The 26,386-nt window shown below is 46.9% G+C and overlaps 1 protein-coding gene across 3 annotated transcripts in view; it reads right to left on the bottom strand.

Annotated features, from left to right (window-relative positions):
* Nucleotides 1-1,825: 1,825 nt before the first annotated feature.
* The window catches only part of dusp8a (dual specificity phosphatase 8a), a 33,099-nt gene continuing 8,538 nt past the window's right edge, over nucleotides 1,826-26,386 (bottom strand). Inside the window, exons 2-6 of one of the 3 annotated variants that reach the window (XM_084554841.1) lie at nucleotides 24,959-25,097; nucleotides 4,479-4,645; nucleotides 4,212-4,371; nucleotides 3,736-3,859; nucleotides 1,826-3,328 (exon numbers count right to left, since the gene is read on the bottom strand). In XM_084554841.1, the coding sequence (XP_084410967.1) occupies nucleotides 2,086-3,328; nucleotides 3,736-3,859; nucleotides 4,212-4,371; nucleotides 4,479-4,645; nucleotides 24,959-25,097 (1,833 nt within the window). In that variant the 3' untranslated portion in view covers nucleotides 1,826-2,085. Of the gene's footprint in view, nucleotides 3,329-3,735; nucleotides 3,860-4,211; nucleotides 4,372-4,478; nucleotides 4,646-9,848; nucleotides 10,549-24,958; nucleotides 25,549-26,386 lie in introns of those variants that run through there. The other 2 variants (XM_084554839.1, XM_084554840.1) reach the window with 2 other exon arrangements.

The raw sequence follows: 26,386 nt of genomic DNA, 5'->3' as shown, positions 1-26,386 counted from the left end.
TAAATAACCATCTCGCACCAGGAGAGCAAAGTTTTCATATCTTTCACTTCAGGATTTTGAAGATCCTCATTTTTTTTTATTTATTTATTTTTTTAAATTTCCATTTCATTCCGTTGTGTTGTTTTTCTTTTTTATCAAAGCTTTGGAAAATAAGAAATAAGAGACAAGAATGCGAGGGAGCTTCATGGACATGCATTGTGCTGATGTACCAGCAGCTGTGTACCCTGTGTTGGGCTTGGCTCACTGAAAGATCCCCTGAGAATGAACAGAAGGGTGTGTGTATGTGTGTGTGTGTGTTGGGCCTATACGTTTTACATGTGTGAGTGTAAGTGCATACAGTATAGGTTATGTGTGTTTGTGTGTGTGTGTTGGTTTCAGCTTTGGTGGGATGTGCTGTGATCATGACCTGATGAACCGGTCTGGAGAAAACACTTAAATCCTGTGAAAGAGTGTGTGCGTCTGTTTGCATATAGTTGTCGTCATGCACGGCCTCATGAAACTGGCAGAAGATGTTTCACTGTATCCGAGTGATCAGAGAGTGTGTGTGGCTGCTCTGCCTCCCTCTGCACACGGTCAAACTAAACAGTCTTATAAGTCAAATGCTTCAGCCCTCAATTGTGATATACCATGAATTCACACTGCGGTTGTGCCAAAATACAGGTCCCGTTCTTAAGCTTAATCTTATTGGTGAGACGTCTCCAAATACAAAACTTGGCTTTCGGTGTTGTCGCGTTGCCAGGGTGTGAATGGTAATCGGACTTTGTTTGTTACCAGAAATCAGAAAAGTGCATTTCAAAGTCATACATCACTCTCCCCAAAGAAGGAACAGCACATATTGCTTGCTTGAATTTGTTGAATGTGTGTATTTGTATGAGTGTGTGTTCATAAATACCATACAGCAAATAATAATAATAATAATAATAATTCAACAAAAGAGGAAAAAAAGAAATAAATCCACAAAACATTATATTATTTCTCATTACCAGAATGAACCAATACAATAAATTAAAACTATAACTGAACAGAAGTCCATTAAAATTGCTATATATATTCATATTGTATATATAGTATTTGTCTGTCTGTAGTCAGCCTTTCAGGTGCATGCTCAGTGGTGACCATAGGAGGTGACAGGGGGCTTGGAGGGGGTCTATGAAGGAGCTGAGGGGTCATTAAAGCGAACCCTCATCAGCATCCTAAAACCTCAGTCCCATCACGCTGTTAACACTGGAAACAAAGGAGCCAAAGGCAGGAAAGACACAATGTGCTTTAGGGGGGGGGGGAAACACTGCCCATCGCTAAGAGTCCTCACTCAAAGTCTTTTCATCAACAAAACACAGAGGATCCTTCATCGTGTGGATGCAGTACCGCCTTTATATTGTGTCTTTAGAATCGCTCTGCCTTGTGCTGTGGTGGTGTGAGGAGACGGTGCTGTTAAGGAGTCCATTACGGTTGTCGATGTTATGCAGAGTCCGTAGCAGGCAGAGCCAATGGGAAAGAAGGGGAGGGGGGGGGGGGGGGGGGGCAGACGTAGCCGTGCGAGGTTCTGAGGCTTTCTGACACTGGGGTGAAGCTTTGGGAGGAAACATGGGTCTTGGTTCAAATCACAAGCTATACACCCACTGAAGCACACTACATTTGACCACAGGCAAGCAGTTTGTGTCTCCGTCAAATTAAGGAAATTCTATATATTAAGGATGCAACATGACATTTGCCCTGGGTTGTTTCTTTTTACTTTGACAGAGCTCATGAACATAAAGAGTTTCAGTACCTACAGTCACCCCCCCCCCCCCCCTTACCTCCCCCCTCCCCCATACTTTTCTTCAAATTTGTATAAGAGTTCAGGATGGGTATGGTCTGCTAAGCACCACATCTGAGGCTCTGTCTGTCCAAGTACGAATGCTCATTTCGCTTGCTTTTCACATTAACTCTCAGTTTGTATTTGTCCTTCTCTCAGCTGGAGTCTTTAACACTGTCTGTGAGGGCAGCACAGAAAAATCCCTCTTCTGCTCCTCCTCATATGTCCTCTACCTCTAACCAGGTCCATTTCTGCCCCCAAGGGACAGCTCTAATTATATCCATTATCTGTCAGGATACCTCGATGATCTCCATGCTCCCAGAGAAGCTTGACTGCTTCCCGATTTTACCCAGTTCTTCTCGGGACCTCGTCTCGGAGATGCCCTCCTCAAACTCCATCTGACAGCTCCGTCGTTTGAACTGCTTCTCTGATGCAGGCCCGCTATTGTTTGAGCTGGAGGACATGGTCACTGTTGATGAGGATTTGGAGTCCCGGTGGTCTCTCTGCGTTTGCAGCGCTGAGGGCTTCTCCCTTTGGGATTTGTCTCGTAACCGCACGCCTTCGCTGCACCCAAACGCCACATATGCCGAGCTGCTACCGAACCTCACCGTCGACTCCTGTCCCCCTCCATCTACTCCTCCTCCTCCTAGCTCCATCCCTCCCTCACCACCTTCCTCTGCACCAAAGTGCCAGGGAGCATCTGTGGTTGGGGTGACTGGAGTGACGGGAGTGGTGGCCTGGACAGTGTCTCTGTGTTTGGTCCACATGACCCCAGACCCCACGGTGGGCAGGGAGGGGAGCGATAGGAGCAGGGAGCCCTTTAGATTTTCGTCCAGGCTGGGGTTCTTCTGGTCCAGCAACAAGCTGAGGGACTGTGGAGGTTGGTTTGGTTGAGAGTGGACAGGGGAACTGCCACGGCTGTGCTTGGTTTTTCTCCTGGGTCTGGATGTACCAGACCGATGAACTCCTTCACTTCCACCGAGCCCCAAACCTCCTATGCTGCCCCCGCTGCCTGGCGAAGGGAACGGCGAATCAGAGGAGCTCGGGCTGTCTAGGACGGGAGACTGAGAGCAGACACCATTGGAGGAGCCTGTTCCTGGACTGTCAAGCTTGCACAGCTTGGGGACGTCTTCAGAGTGTGTGGGTGCCAGGCCGGGGCAGTGGGGACTGTTAGGGGAGTAGACAGACTTAATGTCCAAGGAAAACGAGCGTTTGAGCCTATTAGTGTCCATGATCCTCTCTGCAGAGAGGTGCAGGCCGTTGAAGCCTTGCTGGAGGGATGTGGGTGACGGCAGCTTGGGTTCTGGCGCGATATGTGGCTCTGACACAGATGAGTCATTGTGACTGTGGTGGCCATTCATTTCGAAACCTGTGGTGACTCCATTAACCTCTGAGCTTTGCTTGGCGTTGTTTTCAAAGCTCTTGTCGTCTGAAGTTAAAGCCTGGAGTAACCGTAGGCCCTTCTCAAACTCCAGCAGCTGACCCAGGAAGTTAAAGTTGGGGGATATGGACGGTCTTCTGTCCTTCACAAACCTGTCAGGAGGAAAAAGGTTTGAAAAGATAAGTCACACGAAATCTGCTGAAAAGAATGTATTATGGCTAAGTGTCTGTGGACAAGTTTTTCCAGTAAATTATGTCTTGGCAACATAATAATGAAATACTTTTTAAGGTCTGAATATCCCTAAATGACCCTTCTATAGGTGTAAGGTGTGAACAATTTTACCGAAGTACAATACACAATGCAGTGTCTGTCTTCTCCTGACAGGGCAAAGCGAAGCCTTTTGTACAAGCTCTGTTCCCTTCAGCCATCTAACAATTTCATTTCACACGACTTGGGGGAGGGAGTCGTCTAGCATTTCCCTCGACAGTGAGTTGTCTTTTTAACGAGGGCTGACACCTTAGCTCAGCTGGTGTGTGGTGGACGGGAGGAGCAAGCATACCTGTAGGCATCATCAGACGACAAGCCCATTGTCTTCATGATGTATGCAATGGCGATGGTTGCTGAACGCGAGATTCCGGCCAGGCAGTGCACAATGACTCTGCAGTTTGACACCTTAGCTTTGTCTGTTGGAGGGGAAATGAACAAGTATGAATACACACAACTATACACCAATACACACAACATTGGCAACAACCTCTTTGGCAGAAAGTGTCTGGAGACAATCAGTGTCCACTGAAAGCGACATTACCCCGGAAGAGTAAAGGGAGTCATTTGAACGGACATGTTATACCTGACTCTATTGTCAGCTAAGCTGCTCTTGAATGCTCACTAACTGTGACAATGTGCGGATATGTTGTATTAAATATCACAGCATTTTTTTAAACACATAACTTGAGATGAATTCTTCTAAAGACACTTTCCTCAGCTATTCTATAGGTTCACTTTCATTCAAACACAGCATGCCCCACCTCTTACCTATAAATTCATTAGTTTTGTCCAGCCAAGGGAGTAATTTCTCACAGTAGTTGTCGTTAACCGGGATGCGCATGAAATGGCTCTCACTAATGAAGTCTGGCTTGGGGCAGGTGTTGCTGGCATTCAGCACGTAGGTAATACCATTCTGAGCCATCAGATCCTGCAGAGACAGAGATAAAAAGTCATGTTCTGTTGACAGGTAACGGCAACGAGTCAATAATCTTCGACTGATGGTGGAAAAAGATAAGCTGCAAAAGAAATGTTTACCTTGTTGAGGACGTCTTTCTGTGATCCCAGATAGAGGTGTGGCAGGATGCGAGTGGGCCCTACATTAGCCACAGGCAAGCAGGGCTGGGACAAGCTCATAGGTAGAGCAGTGGCAGGCTTCCCTTCACACAGGCCGGGGAAACAGGAGGAGAAAGCTGCAAATCCTCCTGCAGGGAAAGATGAGAAGGACAGAACCGGTTAGGTACATTAATGGTTTTTTACAACAGTCATACGACTCACTGGGAAGTCTGCAAAAACTCCCATGAACTTCTCAAACAACACTGCACCACCATTAGGAGGGCAGACAGACGCTGAGTACGCTTTCAGGGGTGAATCTGAGCTACAAAGTCTGGGTCCTTAGTGCAACAGAAGCAAAAGAGAGGCTCTCTGTGCTTCTGTGTGCAAGTTAGGTTAACTGCTGGGCGGCCAGGAATGTGTGTCTGGCCCTTTAAGAGGCAGGCGGCTCCACTTTTGGCATATGTGTATAAGTGTGTGTGTGTGTGTGTGGCTCTGTTTCCTGCATGAGCTCATGTCCTGTAGCAGTGCATTGCGTCAGACGTGGGGAATGAGAGAGGCCACAGGTGCAGGGCCAGGACAGAGGCCCAGTAACATCCATCTGACAACCGCACATGCACGGACACACACATGCACTCACACACACACATACATATATATTAACAAGATTAGATAATCTTGCAGTCAACATATGCTCAATATTCACTTTCACTGTCTTTAATTCTCTCCCCACCCAATGCACACACACACACACACACACATTATTATTACGCTCCACTACCGTGGTTGTATAACTACAGGGTGGGGGACTGTGAGAGGAGATGGGGGTGAGGTGTGTGTGTGTGTTGAGGAGTGGGTAATGACCTCGCTGAAAAGTGTGGAGAAGGGAGGGGCAGTACTTCAAGGAAACCCTGAGCCCCAGAAAGGAGATTAGAACCTAATCTAGGTTCAGCCCTGCCTGACCCAATCTGGGGCGTAGCGCGTCCACACGGAAACACGCGCGCACACACACACACACACATGCACGTACACGGTCACAGAGTGAGAGTGAGTGAGTGAGACATGACATCACTGCTCTAAAGTAGCACACACAGCACAGTGCAGGCAGGACATTGCCTTCCGCTGTAACGCACACCCGGCTGCACTACTCATGTAGCAGCAACTAGCCAAGACACACAAAAAGTGCACGGTGTCAGCAGCATGTACTGACTTCACAATAGTAGGGGAAAAAAATAAAAATAATGTGCAAATGTTCAGAGGACATCAGCTTTGCTCTTTGGAAAAATTTCCCAACAGCACAGCTTCTGAGGAGTGAGTAGGCCGAGGGTGCATCCTCATGACCCAGTGCTATTCTGGGTGCACTGTCCCTTTAAGAGCACAGTGAAGAAGGCCTGTCTGTTTCCAGCTATTAATGGCAGCCGGCGGAGCAATGACATCAGTGCTCAACATGGGGGGGGGGAGCGGAGGGAAGGATAGATGCACAGATGCAGAAATAGCTATCGGATAACTTGATTCAGGAGGGAAAGCTTAATGTAAAGAAAGAAGTGAGTTCAGAAAGAAAGTTCTACTGTGGCAGCACAACTCTGTGAGCTAAACTTTTTCTGGCCTCCATAGTGTAGACTAAACAGACATCTGTAGTTGGCTTTAGACTGCACTGGCACCGTGTAGTTTCCACCAGAGCTCTGTAGTCTCTGTAGTGATCCTAAGGGCAGCGCTACAGCAGCATTAATTGACAAAACAGAGGGAGGAAGGGTTCTTTGAAGGGTTTCTTCCTGGTTTCTCCGTTCCCAGGGCGCAGCGGTGGGAGAATATGCTGTCCGCACACATACATGCAACATAAAGTATTTACTGTATCTGCGTGAGGAAGCGCTATGTTCCTGGGGACAGTTAAATCAACAGGAAAGGCCTCACGTCATACGCCAACCATTTCCCTTTCTAAGTGAGGACATTGTTAGAGAGTTGTTAGAAGGACAGAAGACAGGACGTGCCACGGCGGAGGCGACAAGAGAAAGTGTGTTAGGGCGTATGAAGGGAAGTGAACACATGAATGAAAATACTCCTCTAAAAATACGCTTCTTTAACCTTTGATCTGGTGCATTTCTGGATTAATAATTACTGCCATTCTCACTGTAGCTGACCTCATCTCGTGTTAAATAGACATTAAATGGCAGGAAGGCGTTTCCTGCTAAACCAGTGTGTGACCAGGAAAGTGAGTAAGGGGTTACTGGCATAAAGGGGAGTCAGAGATAAGAGAGCGGGACTGATTGTGCCTGCCTGCTTTCACATCACAGTGACATGACGTCAACACAATTACAAGCACCTTCTTTGTAGCCAAAGCTTTAAACGGTCAGCGCTAATTGACGTTAGTCACAGAGGAGATAGCGCTTTATTGTCGCCTCGCCACCTGACCGCGCTTCTAACTCGAGGTTGCCATGACAACGAGGCAGAGCACCGACGTCGATGACAGCCGGCTCAACGCGTCCCTCCCCGAGCGTTGTCAAGGTGGAACAAAAAGTCAAACACACACACACACACACACACATGGCGCGCGCACGCAAGCGGACCCAAATGTGACACGGCCTCACACTCTCCTCCGAGAAGACGATGACACATCCGGCCATTCCGATCTAAGCACACAATGCGCACACATGAACGCACTGTACACTCACACTGAGATCACCGAAAATACCCCGTGACACACACCAGCCCAGCTGTCCGTGGAGATGACATCAGAAAGTCAAATGGGAGAGATGAGTTCACCTTCAGTGCAGCGTGATTATCAACAGAAACTAACATGCTGCCACATTAAGCCCCGGAGATAAACTTAATTGGCTGCAAACAAATTCCACTGACATTGTCCAAGAAAGTGCTTCTGTGAGGCTGAAACGTCATTTTCAGTCACACTCCGAAGCCACGTAAATGTACTTGGACAGGATGTGACTAACCCAAATCCGAGTGGACGTTCTAAAAAAGGAGAAAATGTTGAAGCAGAAGGAAAACACACACCGCCGGGAAAGAGGGCACTGTGTCGCCATCGGCAACGCTAGCCAGCGGTGACTTCCTTTTTCCGTTTTCCCTCTGCCCACTTCATCATTTAGGCAACTGCTTATTTTCCTCTCTTGGCCTGTCAGAGCCGAGCACTCAGGCCTTCTTTGTTCGCCGGGAGAGAGCGGCAGTCCCCTTCCTCATCAGTCATTTCCTACATCTAACCCAACATCCACGCTTCAGTTTGGTTACTGTGCGCTTAGCGAAAGATGAACTGGATCAAATTCAGGATATCTGGAGCTGTGCTGCTGTGGAGAGGATGTGGAATCTCTGAGATATTGACTGGATGGGCATAGATGCATGAAACACCTGCCTTGTAGCTATGGTTAATGGGAGCACTGCTGTTACATCACGGCTGCTGGTACAATTGACTGCCTTGTCAATACAAGCTCACCCCCCCTCCGTCTCGTGTGTGTGTGTGTGTGTGTGTGTGCATTAGCCTCTATGTAGCTTTCAGTTGTCCTCTTTAACTCGTCTGTTAATGGAGGGGAAAAGGGGGCGGGGGGGCACATAAGGCAGGCGTGTACACACTCTCTCACACACACACAGCCCTCCACAGCCTGTGGGCATTGATCTGCCTGAATGACTACCCCGCACCCCTCTGTGGTTCATATCAGGGGAGACATGACGCCATCCTCTGTGCCCCTCCAGCTGTCCCCTCCACTATGAGGGGACATTAGCATTTCAATGTGACCCCCCCACCACCACCACACACACACACACACATCCCTCACCCTCCCAACATGACATCATTGCACACATGTCCCACTCAGCTCCACAAAGGCCGTGCAGGAGCCTGAAGAATCAAATGAGAGTGTGCATGTTTCAGTGTCTGCCAGAGAAGTGTGGACTGACAGAACATGGATGATGAGATAGTCGGATGAGGTCACTGGTTTTCATGCACAGCTTTATGATACCCGGGAATGAGTATATGATTAACACGTCATCTTGGCTGACGGCTAAACTGTTTATTGTTCCTTTATCTCACTGGGCAGATAGCGGGAATATGTCACTTTGATCAACTGCTGTTTCAGCAGTACTGTGTGACTGCAATATGGGACGATAAACCCTCCTATAATTTAGCCTGCACTCAGAAGTCTATTTCAACAGAGATGTGTTAAAGTTCCCCAGTACCTGTGACGCGCAATTCTATTTTCATCTGCTGATGGAAAATGTGTGATTTTGACACTTGCAGCAGCAAAAACCCGACTGTGCAGAGATAAAACTGTACATGCACATGAGCACGGTGCACGAGTGTGAGGCATGGCAGGTGTGGAAGGCTGCTGTGCTAATTGCTTTGAGCCGGAGCTATGATACGCCGTGATATGCATACAGCGTCTACATCTATATGCAAACTTTACACTAGTACTCTCACACCTTCATAAACCGTGCAAATGCACTGTATTTGATAACCGGGCGAACATTGTGCAATATGCACGACATTGTTGTTGTACAAAAAGGATTTTTCCACATTACCATTGCTCTGCATTGCCTCATCGCTCTGTGTGAAAAGGTGTTATGTCAAACACCTGCAGTGCACACTGCACACATATTGATAACACAGTCTCCACAAGACACCATTCTGCAGAGAGAGAGTGAGCAGGAGTGAGAGAGAAAAGCCAAGTGCAGAGGAGGAGAAGAAAGAGAAAGAGAGCCTTTGTGACAGTTTTACATCTCAATGACCACAGGCTGAGAAAGCATGAGCACTATGTCATACCGCGGGTCACGGCTCTCATTCTTCCCCCCTTGAGCCCTTTTTCTCTCCTCTCTTTCCTCTCCAACGCTTCTCATCTTCATGATGTCATCCTCTTAATCCTCCTCCTTCCTATTCTCTGTCTCTAAACAAATTAACTGCACAGGCAAAAAGGTGAGACAACAATAAGCAGATCTGGCTCGGGCCTCGCGATATATTCTTCAAGGCTCATGTAGCAGTGAATACCACTATTGATCCAGTGGAGATCCTTGAAATTCGCTTCACGTCTGTTTTTCATTTGTGGCAAGCCTGGACTGGAATACCTCAATACCTTAATACCTGAGAGTCAGTTGTGCCTTTGCGGTGGTAAAACCGTTATCAGGGGCATTCCCCTTCTACACATCTCCTATAACTGTATTCAACAAAAGTAATATGCCTCCAAGCATGTACGCTCGCATGTGTTGAATCCATATTACATCATGATCAATGATCTATGTGCACATGTATACCTGGGTCTCTATCCTCAGCATGTTGCTGAGCAGACAGGGATGTTTTAGTCTCATAAACCTGCACACAAATACACACACACATCCCTTCTCCTCCAGGTGGATACACACCTCGCAGCTCTCTCCCCTCCTTCATCCGGCGAACCCTGATCTTCAGCCTCATGTCTGTGTCCTGCAGGTCCGGCCAAAAACAGTCCTCTGCTGGGGTAATCACCACATCCAGAGGCATCCCCCAGGACACACTCTGTCTCTCACACACACACACACCGACGGAAATGTTCTGGTGCTCCTTCCTTCAGGGATGGAGCGACCCTTCGCCACCCAAAAATGTCAGAACAAACAAACAGAAGTGTTCTCCTCAGAGGGGCGAACTGGCGGAGCCTTCAATCTGAACGTAAAAGTATTACAAGTCCACAAAACTCCACTTCGGTCAAGTTAGCTGCCCCTGTGTCCAGGCGGTGACCCTCGGGGTATGGACCCAGAAGAACAAAAACTAGTCCAAAATGTCTGTGGACACGCTCCTCAAGTGAACATATGGCCAAAATCCCATGCAATGACCACAAAAATTCCTAAAATGCTCCTGCGTCAATATTTGGTAGTTCTGTGGTTTTGTGAAGAATGGTTGCCACAGAGAGCGCAAGAGGGAAAACAAAAGTGAGTAGCCTGTAATGTCTGTATGTAAACGCCAGCTGTAATCTGCCTGCAGCTGCTTCACAGAGCGTCTGTGTGCCTCTCTGAGCGCTCTCTCTGTCTCTGTGAGTCCACAGCCAGAAGAGCAGCCCACTATTGTTGTGCTGCTACACTCTCCCCGTCTCTCATTCGCTCAGTCACTGGCTTTCACTCCTCCCTCTCCTTCCCTCCCTCCTCTTCTCTCTCTCTCTCTCTCTCTCTCTGCAAACAGGATGACGGAGCTGCACTCTCTCCTCGAGCTCTGGGGGTGAATGAGCTCACTTGCCGTGAGCTCAGACTCTGCCCTCCCTCTCTCTCTCCCTCCCTCCCTCCTCCTCCGCTGCTACCTCCCTCTCTTGTGGAGCCAGCACTCCGTCATAGCTAATGTCTAAGGCATGTAACCACATTCCTTACTCACCCAACAAATATGCGGCCACCTCAGGGGCCTAGCTAAGAAGCTGGCCTCTATCAGGGCAGCATGGAGGCTACGACAGAGCTATCTGTGCTGGTAGCACATACATACACACTGCTACAAGATTTCCTGTCATTTAGAGAAGAGACTACAGTAGTTGGCTTAAAAAAGAAGCTTGTGCTGATACACAACGAGCTACTGTTTTTTTTTTTAGGGTTCGTAAACTAACATGGGCTGCAGAGTTCTACTTTTACATTGCTTTCTTAAATCGTTGCATAAGATGTCAGACATGATTACCTGTAGACAGAGGCTAAATGCCTACATTAGCTTGATTACCTTAAATGTACTGCAGCTTCTCAGCACGTTACACTTACTGCAGGGGGGGGGGATTAAGACTGTGTCAGTGTGTTGACAGCTGATTTGTCCCTGAAGGTGAGGGAATGTGTGTGACTTCACCACGTTTCCTGCGCTGGTTCATGTCTAACGCGCCTGTGTTTGGACACCGTGTTCTCGTCTTTGAGGATGTAAAGGAGGAGGAGGAGAGAGGAAGAAGAACCACTGAGCAGCAAAAGAGGGAGGGGGGGATACATGAAATTAAAGCAGACAAAAAGGGGAACGGAAGAGTAGAGGTGATGAGAAGACCAAACAAGCTTGTAGTTGGCGACCATCATCCTTTTTGACAGGCTGCAGACTCCTTGCACTTTACTATGGAATGAAAAGCATGCAGTAGGCCACAAGTCCAGCCATGGAAACATAGCAACACAAGACAAAACTACCGGAGGAGACTATTTGACAAATTATAACATAAGTTTATCTTTAAAATTTTTGGTTTAGTATTTTTAAAAGCAGCCGCGTTCAGACGTCCGGCCTGACTGACTGTTCAGTCTCAGGTTGAGACGACGCGTCACGCTGATTACATTCAAACCAGGCCAGATGGAATTCAAGCACATTAAGTTACTGCCCAGCTCCAAAAAAAGGCAAAAGAGCTTATACAAGACGTCCAGTTAGGGGGCCAGCTGCATGCTGACTGACCTCATCTCATCACTGTGGACCCCTGAATGATCACACACGGGTGAGAACAGCCTTACGTCACCCTCCGTTCAACAGCGGGACAGGGAGGGAGAGGAAATAGGTCACTTATGACGAGCTTTGTGAGAAATGCAGACATTGGGTTTGGGAGTGTGTCAAACCATGGACAAACACACATTATAATGCACACACACACTGTTCCTCCATCCGCAGCCGGCAGGAACAGGTGTGGCACTCCTCAGTGGTCAACCGGTGTCACTACACTTCAAACACACACGGTCATCACCACGGTCCGAATCCACACCACGGCTTAAGTGCCCGTGTCCCTTGAAGCCTTAAGCCAGCTTTGAAACACACGACTTCCTAACACCTGCAAGCTCACAGCAGTGGAAGCCAAGAGCAACAAAACAAAGTAGCTGCTGGCTGGTGTTTTAATGGCCACACTCTTTCTAAGTTCCTAAAGCAAACACCGTGCCCCTGTTCTCCTCCTCTAGTCCTCAGCAGGGTAACAGGGCTCAGAATAGTAGGTGTGTTAATTAGAGGATTACGGGCCAAGGCGCTATAAATGACAGCCAAGCCATTTTATTTATTTATTTTTTTTTATTGACTGCACATGTGTGCCCTGCTGCGACAGAAATAGGTGGGACGGTCACTCTGGGGCACCCCCTCCTCTGAGAGTCTCTCTTAGATTTAGAGGGCGCTCTTATGGTGCAGGGCTTGTTACTGGGACAACGCACAGTTTACACCCACACACACACACACACTAACCGACCAAAACAGACAAGGAGAGAGGTGGAGATGAGTTTGAGACAGAGAGAAGGCGAAGGCTAAATGTGGCCTCGGAGATCAAAACTAGTTGGGACCGCCTCACCAGACCTGAAGTCACGAGATATTTGGACGTTGAATGAAAACAGCAAGACTTTATAAAGGCTAATGTGAATCTCTGCACCAGAGTCGACATGTTTACATTCAGATTAATCAAGTTTTGCCTTAAGTACGAGTGTAAATATTCAAGTAATAAACGGTCTTGACTCATAACGCCTTAAAAAGTCTTATTGAAACGTATGATTATACACTATGTACATTATTATATTCATATTTTTTCCATATACTGCATGTTATGGAAGTGTGAACTTCCTCATGGTAGATCAGTGATTTTGGCTTTTTACTTTTTACTACGGTAAATAAAAATAAATACAAACACAGTTTTTAGTGTTTCACAACTCTTAATGTGAAATTAAATAATTAACTAATGTTTATATGTTAATATATTAGCTGATGGATTCATTGTTTTAGAATATGTCTTTAAAAAGTTACTTGACTTAAATTGACTGACTGGACCTAGAGTGCAAAACCAAAAGATATGCGATTTCTATTCAAAAAGAAAACTATTTTATTCCTTCGTTCATGTCAGGTCTAATATGTGTGTACAGATACAGTAATATACTACTTTGGGACACCAGCACAGACGAAACATTTACGGCTTTGGATCCACGTTTTTTAGGAAACTGAATCAATTATAGCCTTTTATATTTATTCTGATTCCTACATTACAGAAAAGAAAAGATAAAATGCTGCAAGGTAATCTTGCACAGACATGCTAACACAGATCCATGTCTTCTTTCATTTAATATACAGTATGTTGTAAGAATCTGCCCCCCCCCCCCTTCGCTCCCCGCTGAGACAGGCAGCGACAGGAGCGTCATCCTACACCGTGGATCATCTGTCAAGATATCACAGGAAAGAGATACGTCATTCTCTGGATAGGGTAGGTTAGGGTGATGAAGACTCTGAGTTAATGTGTGTGTGCGTGCGCGTTAGGGTTGGGGTTTGTTTGTGTGCGTGTGCAACCATGTGTGAGGAAAATGAGTGGCGCAAAGGTGAGAGAAAGACAGCGAGGACACTGCTGCAGGTGTTAAGGTCGGGGTAGACAGTTATTTTCTCCACTCTACGTAAATGCAAGCATATGTGCCTGTGCACTTGTGTGTGTGTGTGTGTTTATCACTGTATGTGCATGCCTATTGGTGTGTGTGTTGATAGAGCGGGTTGTCAGGGGATCAGTAACAAGGCTGCTCTTGCAGTGATGTAATGCCTACAGGAGAACACAGCTGCCATGCCTGGGGGGTGAGGTAGTCACCAAGGGACGAAGAGGGGAGGATAGATAGAGGGATGGAGCAATTGAGGGTGGGGGTGGGGGTGGTGGTGGTGGAGGGGAGAAGAGAAGAGGAGGGGGAGATTAGGTGAGTGGGGGTGCTGGACAGCGGAGAGGGTGTTTGAATCCACAGGGGGAAGCGATGTGGTCATATGGCAAGGGGGACCTTCCGATATCAAACATCAATACTTGGGCCACCGCAAATGTCCACATTTAATTACCAAAACTGTCGCTTCTAAGAGAGTTTATTATATTTATTTATCATTAGATCATATATTTCCACATTTAAAACCGTAATAGTACTGTACACTTTAGTTTACAGTATATGAATATAGCTGAATATCCTTCACCATCTTTTTTAATGCGTAAAAGTAGCTTTAATTAGAGATGATAAAAAAAAAAAGAAGAGGGAAATGCTTCTTAGGATGGAGCGGATTAGGATAGCACTGATGTGCTGCTCCGTAATGTGTGTGTGTGTGTGCTCATGCATGAGGTAGTTTCATCTCTATCTGTGCAGCCTGGAGGGAGGCATGCTCGCATCAGTCATGCAGCGGACCCCCTGCCCTCCAAACAACTTAACCCCCTGGAGGAGATCCACACCCACGGCTACTGCACCAGTAATTCTGTCTCACTAGCGAGAAATTAGTTTGCTCACACACACACACACACGCACACACACACACACACATATATATATATATATACTCACTCACTCAAACTCACACAAAGGAAAGAAGAGGGTAAGCTATCAAACACACCAAGGGGGGCTTTCAGGACCAGACAGGCCTTCATAAACCAGATGAACTACTTAAAAATCCCAGTTGGAGGTGTTCACTGGTGTGTGTGTGTGTGTCTACCGAATGTGTGTGTGGAGACAAAGGGGGGCTGTTAAGCCTCAATATGAAACGCTGCTGGACACCCGCAGGCATGTGCTTACAGTATGTTTGCATGCATAAAAATCCCATGAATTTGCTCACGAAACTGAATGTTAATGTTCGCCGAGAGTAAGAAGGCTAACAGCTGTATTCTGAGGTTGCATGTGTGCGTGCAACGGAAAGGCTAAATATGCACACGCACCCACCTCAGTCCGCGTTAACGTGGAAAGATGAATGTGTATGTAATGAGTGTGTAAAAAGCGACTACACTTCTCTTTATGCTGATTTCCCCAGAGCTGAGTTTGTCTACACAGGTTCACTTGAGCAGAACGGATGGTTATTTCATTCTAAATGCTAATGTCCTGAGCCGGGACGCACAGATTTTCCTTGGGGCACTTGGAGGCAATAACACTGTGGAAACGCATCTCACCTCGCTCACATGCAGGGTAGTCTGACACAGGTGGCGGCACTGTAATAACCGCACTGCTCCAACGGAGGCGAGATGGAGGCCGATCAGTTAATGAGCTTGTACCGCCGCTACATGCAGACTGACAGACAGGTCTCAGATCGGTTCGGTGTTAATTAGATCATATCAGCTCAGCAGGCAGGCAGACAAGGCACACCGGTCGTCCAGCGTCTTGTCTACCTGTCTTAAAATTGGCTCAGGTCTCAAACTGTCCCTCTTTAGTTTGAAGGGAGTCTGCCACCGAGTGGTTTGATCCGTTTCACCAACTCTTTAACAACTGCTATTATCTCATCCGGGTGACTACTTTATATTTTTTTTGGAGTTTACATAACTACATTTCGGGATAAAAAAAAAAAAAAACTGTGCACATCAGTTCCAGGAACATAACTAAACTTTTAGTCAGTCAGCAGTGTCCTCTAACACACAGACATGCAGCAGAAGTAAGGCGTTACACCCTGGAAGCAGTATGTGGGCGTAGAGGACGTGGTGACAGTGGCTATCGCAACACTCGCGGTCAGGGACGGCTTTTCCTGCCATTACATGCCATGGAGACTGCGTGCGTTTCTCTGTGTGTGTGTGTGTGTGTGTGTGTGTGTGTGTGTGAATGTGTTACATCCACAGTGCAGCAGTGACATCACTCAGTCAGCTACAGAGGAACAATAGAGAAGGAATGACGAGATGCCGCGAGAGGATATGGGCAAGCTGTTTTCTGTGTGCACCCTGCCAATGCCCACATCACGCTGTTAAATGACTTTTCTTAAGCTGATGGTGGAACTTTAGAACTTCCTTTTTCTGGCTATTAAAAAAAAACATGCATACTTCATCTAGATATGCATTTCTGTATACAGTACATACCCCAGGCGTCTCCTTCTTTCGCCCAGGGGAGCCCCGGTGTCACTTCATCAGAAACAGGAAATAGTTACACAACAGAAGGGGAAGTAGCCTCCTTGCGCTGACCTGCCTTCATCTATGCATGTGTGTATCTGTTTGTGTATGAGGGGCCGTGTTTGTGTGCGTGCAGAGGGGGAGATATCAACAGGACCGGGAATGATCACAAACTGCTGCATTCCTCAATCCAAAGCCGTGGACTCGCCGGGAACTCCAAATTTAGCCTGTTGCCGTGGTAATGGAAAATCTCTCGCCTTTATCAGGAAACAGAAGCAGCCCCAGAGGTTCAACCCAGAACGCTTCTGTGTGGTCAGCATGTATTTACGGTAAAAAGGCCGCTTGTATACATACCAGGAAAAGTGTTAAACTGCAGAGGATTTAAACTGCCAGAGCCTGGAAAAGAAAACCCCTCTGCCTTTTTTTTCTGGAAAATAATTTGCAAACAACATGTTAAAATAGATGTTCACAAACTGTGACACATTTCAGCTGGCTGCCAAGAAATACAACGTCTTCCACACAGCAAAGTTAGAGTCTGAATCAGACGATGTCGGAAAAAAGAAAACACCAAATAGGTAAAGAAGGAAGCAGCGCTGTGGCATGCCAGAGATAAAGTGCATCAAAGACAAGGCGATAAACAGGAATCCACCATTGTTCCAGGGAATGACGCTATGACAAGAGCGGCAGTGGGCAGTCCGAGCATGAATGGAATTTGGTGGATGCAGGCCAGGCCCCGGTTAGGATAAACTAGCACAATCTTCAGCTACTCCTTTTCCTTTTCTTCTGCCTTTGGAAATTTCCACTCCACATGTGTGTCAAAGTCATCAGCATAAACTCTGCAGCGGGTAAACTGACGGAGCAGCAACCGCGCTGCACAGCACTTGGCCCAAAGTCACGATAAGGTTGGAGTTATGAGGTGCTGATGGAGGTGAACCGGGTCTGGGTTTAGCACGCTGTTCAACTTCAGCTCCTGTTGACCTGATGTGTTGACACTGCCTAGGTAACCGTTTCAACAAACTTATTTTTATCCCATGCTGGATGAATGCATGACAGGCGTGGGTTTGGATGTTCAAAAGGCCTCTAGATAGATTTCAAATGCAGCCGGGCCCAGAAGGAATGCGCCGTGAACAGCCTGTATACACAAACTCGCTTAAGTATTTAGGTCAGTTTACTTTACTTATTATAAAATATGAAACTTGCATCCTGTAATAAAGACAGCAGAGATTATTGTGTGTGTCTAATTTAAGTTTCAATGTCTTCACTGAACTGTACATTTTTATTTTACAGTCCATGTTTTTCTGCTCAATTAAAGTAATCATTAGCACATAAAAACAATAATGTGAACTTTCCTTTGAAACACTTCTCAGCTTAAATATTGCGTGCGTGCGCCTTCACTGACGTCTTGAGCTCTAATCTTTATCCGCACCGCTTGGAATTTATGCATATCCCTCCTATGTGCGGATGTGGGATACAATGTCATTCCCCTCCTTTGCATGCTAAAGTGTATACGTATGACTGTGTTTCCCTAGATTGCGTGTGTGTGGCCCTTTTGAGCCAGCGAAAGACTGATGGAGGAGAAAGGGAAGAAGAGCAGGAGGCAAGCAGAGCAGGGAGAGATCACGTCATGGTGGAAACATTTGGCAACGGCTCACATAAACACACACACGCACACAGACGCATAAACACACACACACATACACACACGCGGGCCTGTTTTTGTTCTTCAGTTTTGAGGGAAAGAAGGGGAAAATGACATCAAGCTCATCATGTGAGGCCAATGAGACAAGACGAGGGAGGGGGTGAGAACACTGGCAGAAACAGAACATTGTTACATAAAAATTCAACTCGGCACAGGCCTCCTCTGGGCCCTGTTACCGTATTATGTGTGTGTGAGAGTCTGTCCATATGTGCATGCATCTGCGGGCTTGGTGGAGTGTGTGTGTGTGTGTAGGTTGAGAATTTGGACAATACCTCATCAAGGCCTAAAAAAGGTGCTTGTTAACATACCTGCAGAGCGTTAGGTCACTGTGCAGCTCCGAGGCTTCTCAAAGGCTGTAACACTTCTCAGAGCAGGGAGGTGATGTCATGCATATTTTCTAGCCCATATTCTTTGACCTTTGCGCTCCCTTGGTGCTGGCTGGGGTGGGGCCGGTGTGTGTGTGTGTGTGTGTGCGTCCTTTCTGTGTGTTTGTGTATCTACAGGCCAGGGTGAGAGCACCAAGGCCACTGGCGCCAGATGTGACGACCGCAGGAGTCTGGGCCTAAAAATAGAGTTCTGTTCTCAGCACCGTGAAACAGGAGAGAGGAAAGAGGAAGAGGAGGAGGGGATGGGTAAGGAGAGGAAGAAGTAAGGGGGAAGGTAAAGGGGCTGAAGGAGGAACGGCGAGGAAGGCGAGGTCATTGAGAATAATGTGTCAGATCTCCCCGGGGACGGTGAGCTCACCTCCTAATGGCACCACTGGCTCCTTCTCAATGAAATCATTGATCTGATGGAGCGCCCCGTGGCGTAATGGAGAGGGGTCAGGTGGAGGAGGAGGGCGAGGGGGAGAAAGGGGCAAGGAGGTGCAGAAAGGGCAGGTTAGAAGGTTAAGAGACAGCGGAGACGCGGTGATGGAGCAGGAAAGATGGAGGAAGGGAGGAAATGGACCCCAGGCACACAACTATAATTAGTTTTGCAGCCTCTGACCTTCACTGAGGCCGGCGACAACACATCTGGAGGTACAGAGTGGTGAGCAAATGTCATTCAAACACTGTTTACACAGCTTGACTGATCATGTCGATCTGATCTCCACCGCACAGGCATCTGCGGCGACTGATGTACCTGTCAAGTCCTAGAAGGAGTTGAGATGGCGCTGCTGAAAATCAAATGCAAGAAGCAGGTCGTGGAGATTTTGAGAAGGATGGAGGAACTTCCTGCTGGGCTCCAGATGCAGAAGAAACCTTCTGGCTCAGACACGCCAAACCGACATAAAAGAACTACAGGCAACAAAGGCCGACTGTGTTGATGTTGCTCCACATCGCCTGTGTCTGGACCAAAAAGTTGCACTTGCACATGTCAGTGGGCATACCCGTTCTGCACCTGCTCTAAAGGAAATAGCTCTCCATACCAGGAGGTGGCATTAGTCTGTCTTCATCTGAAGAAACCGGAAGAGCAACTATTAGCTGAGAGGCTAGGGAGATAGTAAGAGCTACAAACTGCCCAAGAGAGCTGGCCTCTCCTGAATCATGCAGCTTAGTTGCTCTGAAAATATTCAATTTTTTTTTTCTTCTTGTGCTAAGCTGAAGAGCCAATCAAGATGATCTCTCTCTTGTTTTTCTGCTGCCGATTCAGCACTCAGGATGCTGAATTGTCTGACTAGTTTACCGCAGGTTAGTGCCAATTGTGCAGGATGCACCAGAAAAACTAGGTCTGCACCGACGGCCCAACCTTGAGATTGGTGCGACAGCCGTTGAAGAAAGCCTTTCAGCGAACTCTGCAAAGGATGGCCCGTCTCACTGACTGAGCTCACCGACCACACACACGCTCTAACTGACATAAACACACATGAACGCACATAAATGTGGCCAACTGAATACTCGCACACTGACAACACACACACACACACAGAGACAACCGCACACGTATTCAAGATGAAATGAGGAGTATTACCTCATCTCCTCAATTGCTCTTATCCGTCTATTTTGTCTTGGTATTTTTCTCACACCCGCACTCTCAAACATTGCCTCATGCTCGTGCACGGCGCTACTTCATATGCACATATTCATGCAGAAAAGCGAGGCGACACACAGAATCACATCATGCATGCACGCAGACACACACGGGGACACAAACAGGCGTCCTTATGTAGCTCATTGGAATGTCCCTGTGAACGGTCGCATTGTGAGGTTCGGCCTCCCATGATTACCTCACCTCTTCAGCTTTTCTCAGATGCACACACACACACACACACAGATGCACACATTAGACAGAGGCCGCCGCCCCGTTGTATAACAGCACAGCAGAATGACACATAACTGAATTGACCTTTGTACCTTCGTCTGTGCAGTCACACCCTAACCTGATCTCATCAAAGCCCCGGGGTGCACAGCAGCTCCTGTGTGTGTTTTCAGTGTGTGTGCGAGAGAAAGAAAATGAGAGAGAGGCACCTTTCATCTCCTAATACCTCTCATCAGTATGTCATCGCCGTGTCTCGTCTTGTGTGCTTTTGCACCGAGCTGGCAGGCTGACAGCGTGGGAGTCGGCGCGCTAACCTGTAAAAACCCAAACTGTGTCCCACACACGACACTCAAATACTACAGTGAGCAAAAACATATCAATCATTACAGCACTCTTCCGGTCATATAAGAAATCAAAGAGCATCTTCTTCTTTTTCTGCTTACAAACGCGGATATGTGCAGTGGGAATCAGGGACGACGCTGCTCATCTACTGCAGATAATTAACATGTGAGCATGTAAAATGACATTATTGTGTGTAAATAATTTTGTCATCTCTTAGCGTGACAGCATACCCCACAGTTAGCTTGCGTTATGGAATGTGAATCAGCTCAACAAACCTGTTTCTGGTACAGGACTGGAGGAGCTTGTAGCTAAAATGTACACCTACCTATCTGGTTAAACTCAAGTGTTGAACGGCTACTTTTTTTTTACTAATTATTTTCATTTCCTATGACTGTGCTGATGGTTAAACATGTGGTTTGCCTCAGAAAATTATTAAAGTTGCTCGGCACACTTTCTCGGAGCTCATGTAGACAGCATAATCTGACAATAGGTGCTAAAACCAACGGAAGCAGAAGCAGTTTTTACGCATTTAAGCTCGATTAAACAATTTACTTGAAAAAGAATACTTGCCTGTTAATTTTCTGTTGATCGAGTTAGCGTTTTAGAATAGAATAAATGGCGCAACTGCGGCCTCTAAGTGAAGTCAGGTGCTCGCTGCCTTGTGAGTGTCATCAATCTAAACACATGCCATCTCATTTCCTCCCGTGTCTCTTTTCTCTCTTTGACCCAGTGATGTGACGCTTCGCTAAGCTCATGAAAAACACAGGCAGATGGTGCTAGGAAAGATTAGGAGCAATCTTGCACATCTGCACACACACACACATTAGGTGGATGAAACACACATCTGCATGTGACTACACCTTCATTTCCTCTTTCGTGACCCCAACTCTATTGTCAGGCCCTTTTATTGTTTGTCATGTTTTGACCTTTCTTGATTTCTTTTCGGTACTCGAACAAAATGTGAGCGCTATGAATAAAACGATTTGTTATTTTTATCCCCACCTCCCTCCTCTTGAAACCATTATCCAGCTTTCTTTTCATCTGCAGAGCACACTTTCTTTTCCCTCTCATTCCCTTTTTGATCATTCTCTTTTAATCCTGCCTCTGCTGCTTCTGCTAAAACTAGAACATGTGCTTCAGATGCCAACAGCAAAACGTTTCACCCTGGCCGTCCGACATCAGAGCTGCTGTGACGCATGACACAGCTACGCAGCTGGCTGCAGCTAACGTACCAGCACTAGCTGCAGACGAGCGGGCTGTGTTCGCTGTTGTCTTAATTTTGGCTGTGTGATTGCAGATTGGTGGGAAACACGCAAACTTTAGACCCACTGGGGAGGCAGCTGGCTCCGACCAAGCGATGTGCTGTTCTCCTTGCACACATATACACACACACAGAGACACACACACACACAGACACATATGCAATCCAAACTCAACATGCATCAACTTACTGAGATCACTCCTGTGGTAAAAATATGGCCGTCCCGAGAGAGACGAGTTTCTCAAAACACTTTCACACAATCAATGAAGTACACAACGATACGCTTAACCCTTGCGCGCGCACACACATGGATTCACAAGCATGCACACTTACAAACAGTGCACGACCACCACATCCTGCGTATTTCAAACTAAGTACGGGGCGAGACTCTGTCAGCACCCGGATTACTCGGCTCATTCAAAAAAAAACAATGGCCCTATTGGGACGAGGCTCGCTCCATGACATCACCCCCATGTAGGAAGTGGTCTGCTTTCTAAACCTGAGGTATTGATTATTTAGTGAACGGGGAGAAACCTAAGAGGAGTTACTGATTGTTTTTGGATCAATACGCTCCTGGAACATGCAGAATGGGTTGTGTAACATGTCATTCAAGTAGCTTATCTGCCGTCTTCTATTTTCCTGCAATTAATTACCCTTGTTTGTGGGACGTTTAAGTCAATAAAAAATGAATTTCAAAATATGAAAAGCATAGCCCACATAACCCACTTTATAAATGTGCGTCCTTGCGTAATCTCCTTTTTGGCAAGCTTTTGCGTAAGTAACATTTAAGGCAAAAAAATCCGCTTCCCCTTGGACAGCGAGCTCGGTAATTATTCTTTGATTCACCCTGTCCATCCCATTTATGGATTCTTTTCAGCACATCGTTCTCTATCTGATTCTTCCTCCTTTCCTCTTCCCCCTCCCACCCACATCACCCCCTCACTTGATTTGTAGCATTGTATCACAGTGTGTGTGTGTGTATGTACGTGTGGTCGGCATATGTGAGCCTGAAAATAAGTCGTCAGTCAGATATGAAGTCATCGCAGGAATTATTAGTATCATAAATCAGAGGTTCGGCAGAGGGGAGGTGGAAAAGAGGGAGGTGGACGGAGAAGGAGAAGAGGGGAGAGGAGGAAATGAGGAGAAAGAAAGACAGTGAGTGTAGTACTGCATGCAGTTTTTCTAACTATGCGTGCCTTTAAGAATGTAAAGGCAGGGTTGAGGAGACAGACAGAGAAAAAGGAAGTCTCAAGTTTGCGTAAATCTTTGCTAATGACTCATTTATCTATTCATGTTTTTGCCGTAACTTCTGGAGCCAAATGTGACGTCTTCAGCCCGTCCAACTAATGGTGTAAAAATGACAGACACAAACTGAGGAACGAAGCAAATCATTACATGTGACAAACTAGATCAGGAGATTTATGCTGAACTATTGCTCTCGATTAAATGATTCCAACTTTGTATAATATAGTCTCCTAGCACATTCGTGTTGTCTGGTGCGTGAAGACCTTGTGATCCAAGATGACGCCTGAACTTTCTCTGTACTCAGTTTGTTCACGAATCACACTTTACACCACTGCAGGCTCTGAGACTAAGCTGTAGCTGCACAAATTCTTTGTACCCCAAAAAGAAAGACTCCACAGACACCTCCTTGTGGCTTGCCCGAAGACTATATAAATAACAAAACCCCATATATGTGTTCTGAGCGCCGTGTGTCATTAATTAAAGCCTGACAATTATTTCCTATTTATATTTCTCACACCTCCTCTCTCAGCTTCCTCTGACACACAAGCGGATTCTGCATTCATGTGACGTCATAAAGCAAGCATGCAGACGCTTGCACGCAACCCCCCCCACTCCACCCCACCCACATCAGCCCAGCCACAAACATGCATATACATGCATTAACATCATGTATGATTACACGCTGACTGCTAGCTCCACTGACCCCGATAATACAACCACCCAAACAACAGCCAACGCCATTGGCTGAGTCCTTCTGGGGAATATTCTCTGCCACTGTTGTCGTGGAAACAGCAGAAAAGCAGGGACAGAAATGGAAGAGGTGTGACTTTTTTTTCTCTCCCTCTCTCTCTCTCTCTCTCTCCTGAAGGAACACAGCGAGAGTGAGCTGTGAGTGAGGCCGATAAAGAGGAAGAGGAGGGAATGGCTGACAGTGCTGACAGGGGGTCTTTCATTAATAACAATATAATGTCTGAGCAGAAAAGCTGAGGAGGAAAATCCTGGCTTTCTGAGAGGATCAGAGAGTGTGTAAGTGTGTGTGTGTGTGTGACATCTAACAAGGTTTTGTGTGTGTGTGTGTGTGTGTGTGTGTGCGCATACAATATTCACCCGACCTAAGCATGTGCTCAGTACATCTTCTGTGACTGTGACTAACTGTGGAGCCCTGGCTCTTTGAGGCAATCCTCAGCATCCATGAATGACTCATGAAAAAGCATTAATCTACCAGCGGAGGGAGAGAACTAGGAAGAAGGAGAGAATGGGGGAGAGGGGTTGCAGAGAGGAGGGTCGAGATTTACCCGAGCAGCATGCTTCCGCTGTCTCATCTCCAATCCTGACTGAGGCAGATTACGCTCTCCTTTCTGCACTGACACATTTGAGATGGATTCATAAGCCTCCACGGGTGTGTGTGCGTGTGATGTCGCCCCTTAAAAAACTGCGGCCACCACAGTCGAGGTGTTATTAACTCAACGAGGCTATTAACAGTCTTGCTGGGTCTCAATTATAAGTCTTAGCGTGCTTAGTGGACGCTGTGACGGGGATAATAACTCTGGTAAATAAGGCGGGAGGATTGGAAGTTAAGCTTCGGCATTATTGGGAAGCTTAAACATCAAAGAGCCATCAGAGAGGCTTTGAATTAAGTCGGCATGCTTTTATGTTTCCTCATCTCCCTCCTATCTTCACATATACCCGTGAACCTGACACCACAAAGTCAGAATACAACTTGTGCAGCTTCATGAGCACTTATTGCGCTCATTGGTGACATCTGCTGGCCAAAGTGTGCAATTACACCAGTGCACCTGCTGGCTGTACAAAAACAAAGCATGACGATATGTTTATAAAAATAGGAGCTTTTAGATATTAAAAGTGTCTTTATCATCACACACACGCTCAGTTTTTACCACACACACACACACACACACACACACACACATATAACCCTATTGCATACCGGTGAGCAGGGAGACTTTGTGGAAGGTGCTCTCCAGCTTTCCCATGAGAATGTGCACAAAGCCGTCTTTGGACAGATGCCCCGCTTCTTTGGAACTCTGGTCGTAAACCACCACTTCCTGCTTCCTGCCCAGCTCCACCTGCACAAAGAGTAAGCAACAAGGAAGAGATGAAATGTGACAAGGATCCAGAGTTGGAAAATTTGACTGGTATTTTAAGCATCTAATTTGCATACCAGGAAGTGTAATGCAGCACATGTAGCCACAATGTGTATTACACCTGAAAAGCTGGTTCTGAGTAATATCCTGCACTGGCTGAGTCAAGTTGAGCATTGATAGAAGACACTGTGTTGATAAATGTGCTGCAGAGAGGTCTGAAACTGTGACTGTTGGACCCTGGGATATTTTCCTGAAACACCTGACAACTCTGGCTGCTCTCATTTTCACCAGAAAGCAACAACAGCAACAAGAAAATGAACTCAAACGCAGCTCGGGTGTTTGGAGATGCAACAATAAACATTTGCTTTATTATTCCCAGCGAGTGCAACAGCAAGTTGTGCACAGGTGATTCTTGAAGATAAAGTATAGGATTATAAATAAAGCATGAGGTCTGAGTGTTGCACCGTGCAATGGTGTCTGTGATATTTATTGCGCCGATACTGCTGAGAAGGTTGTTTGTTGTAATGGTGGCGAAATTATGAAAGCTGGCAACACATAGCGAAGGGTGTGGGCATCCAGTGCATCCGAGTGACGCTGTTCATGTCAGATTGAGAGAGAGTTGTGAGGATATGAGCATGCGCCGATACGACAAAGTGTCTCTCTGTGCGTGTCTGTGTGTTCGGGATGAGGGAGTGTGAGCATGTGCACGTGGCCGCTCGCACACACGCTCGCCAGCCTCTGTTGTTCCCCATGTTGTCAGGCAGGCTTTGGTCACGTGACCATCAGGCAGCGCCTACTGCAGCTATGAATCACTGCATCACTGAACCGCCACTGGACAGGAGAAGAGGGAGGGAGGGAGGGAGGGAAGGAGGAGGGTGGGAGGGGGAAGGAGGGCTCGCTTAAGGGAGGATGGGATGGAGAGGGTGGGGGCGGTGGAGTAGCGGGGCAGGGAGCGATGGAGACGAGATGGAGAAAGATGTGTAAGACAAAACTGAAGAGGATGAAAGGCAGGATGAGGGAAGCTGAGACTTGTATGAGGGGGAAACTGAAGATGGGGAGGGGGTGACGGTGAAGCATTGAATTTCTTTGTTTACCACAATACACAAACACAAACACACCACTCGCTTGTACAAAGTGTCATTTGAATAGTCGCTAGCTTCCAGGCAAAACTGCACTGTTCCCCAACACCTCTGGCCGCTTCTTCTTTCCCCGTTTGCTTTAAAGATACAGCGGTGATGATCATAGGCTCATGGTATACACAGCTCCACAAT

The sequence above is a fragment of the Chelon labrosus genome, assembly GCF_963514085.1.
Source record: "Chelon labrosus genome assembly, chromosome: 11".
NCBI classification, from domain to species: Eukaryota; Metazoa; Chordata; class Actinopteri; order Mugiliformes; family Mugilidae; genus Chelon; species Chelon labrosus.
The sequence above is the reverse complement of the archived record's forward strand: the minus strand, read 5'-3'. Positions and strand labels throughout refer to the sequence as shown.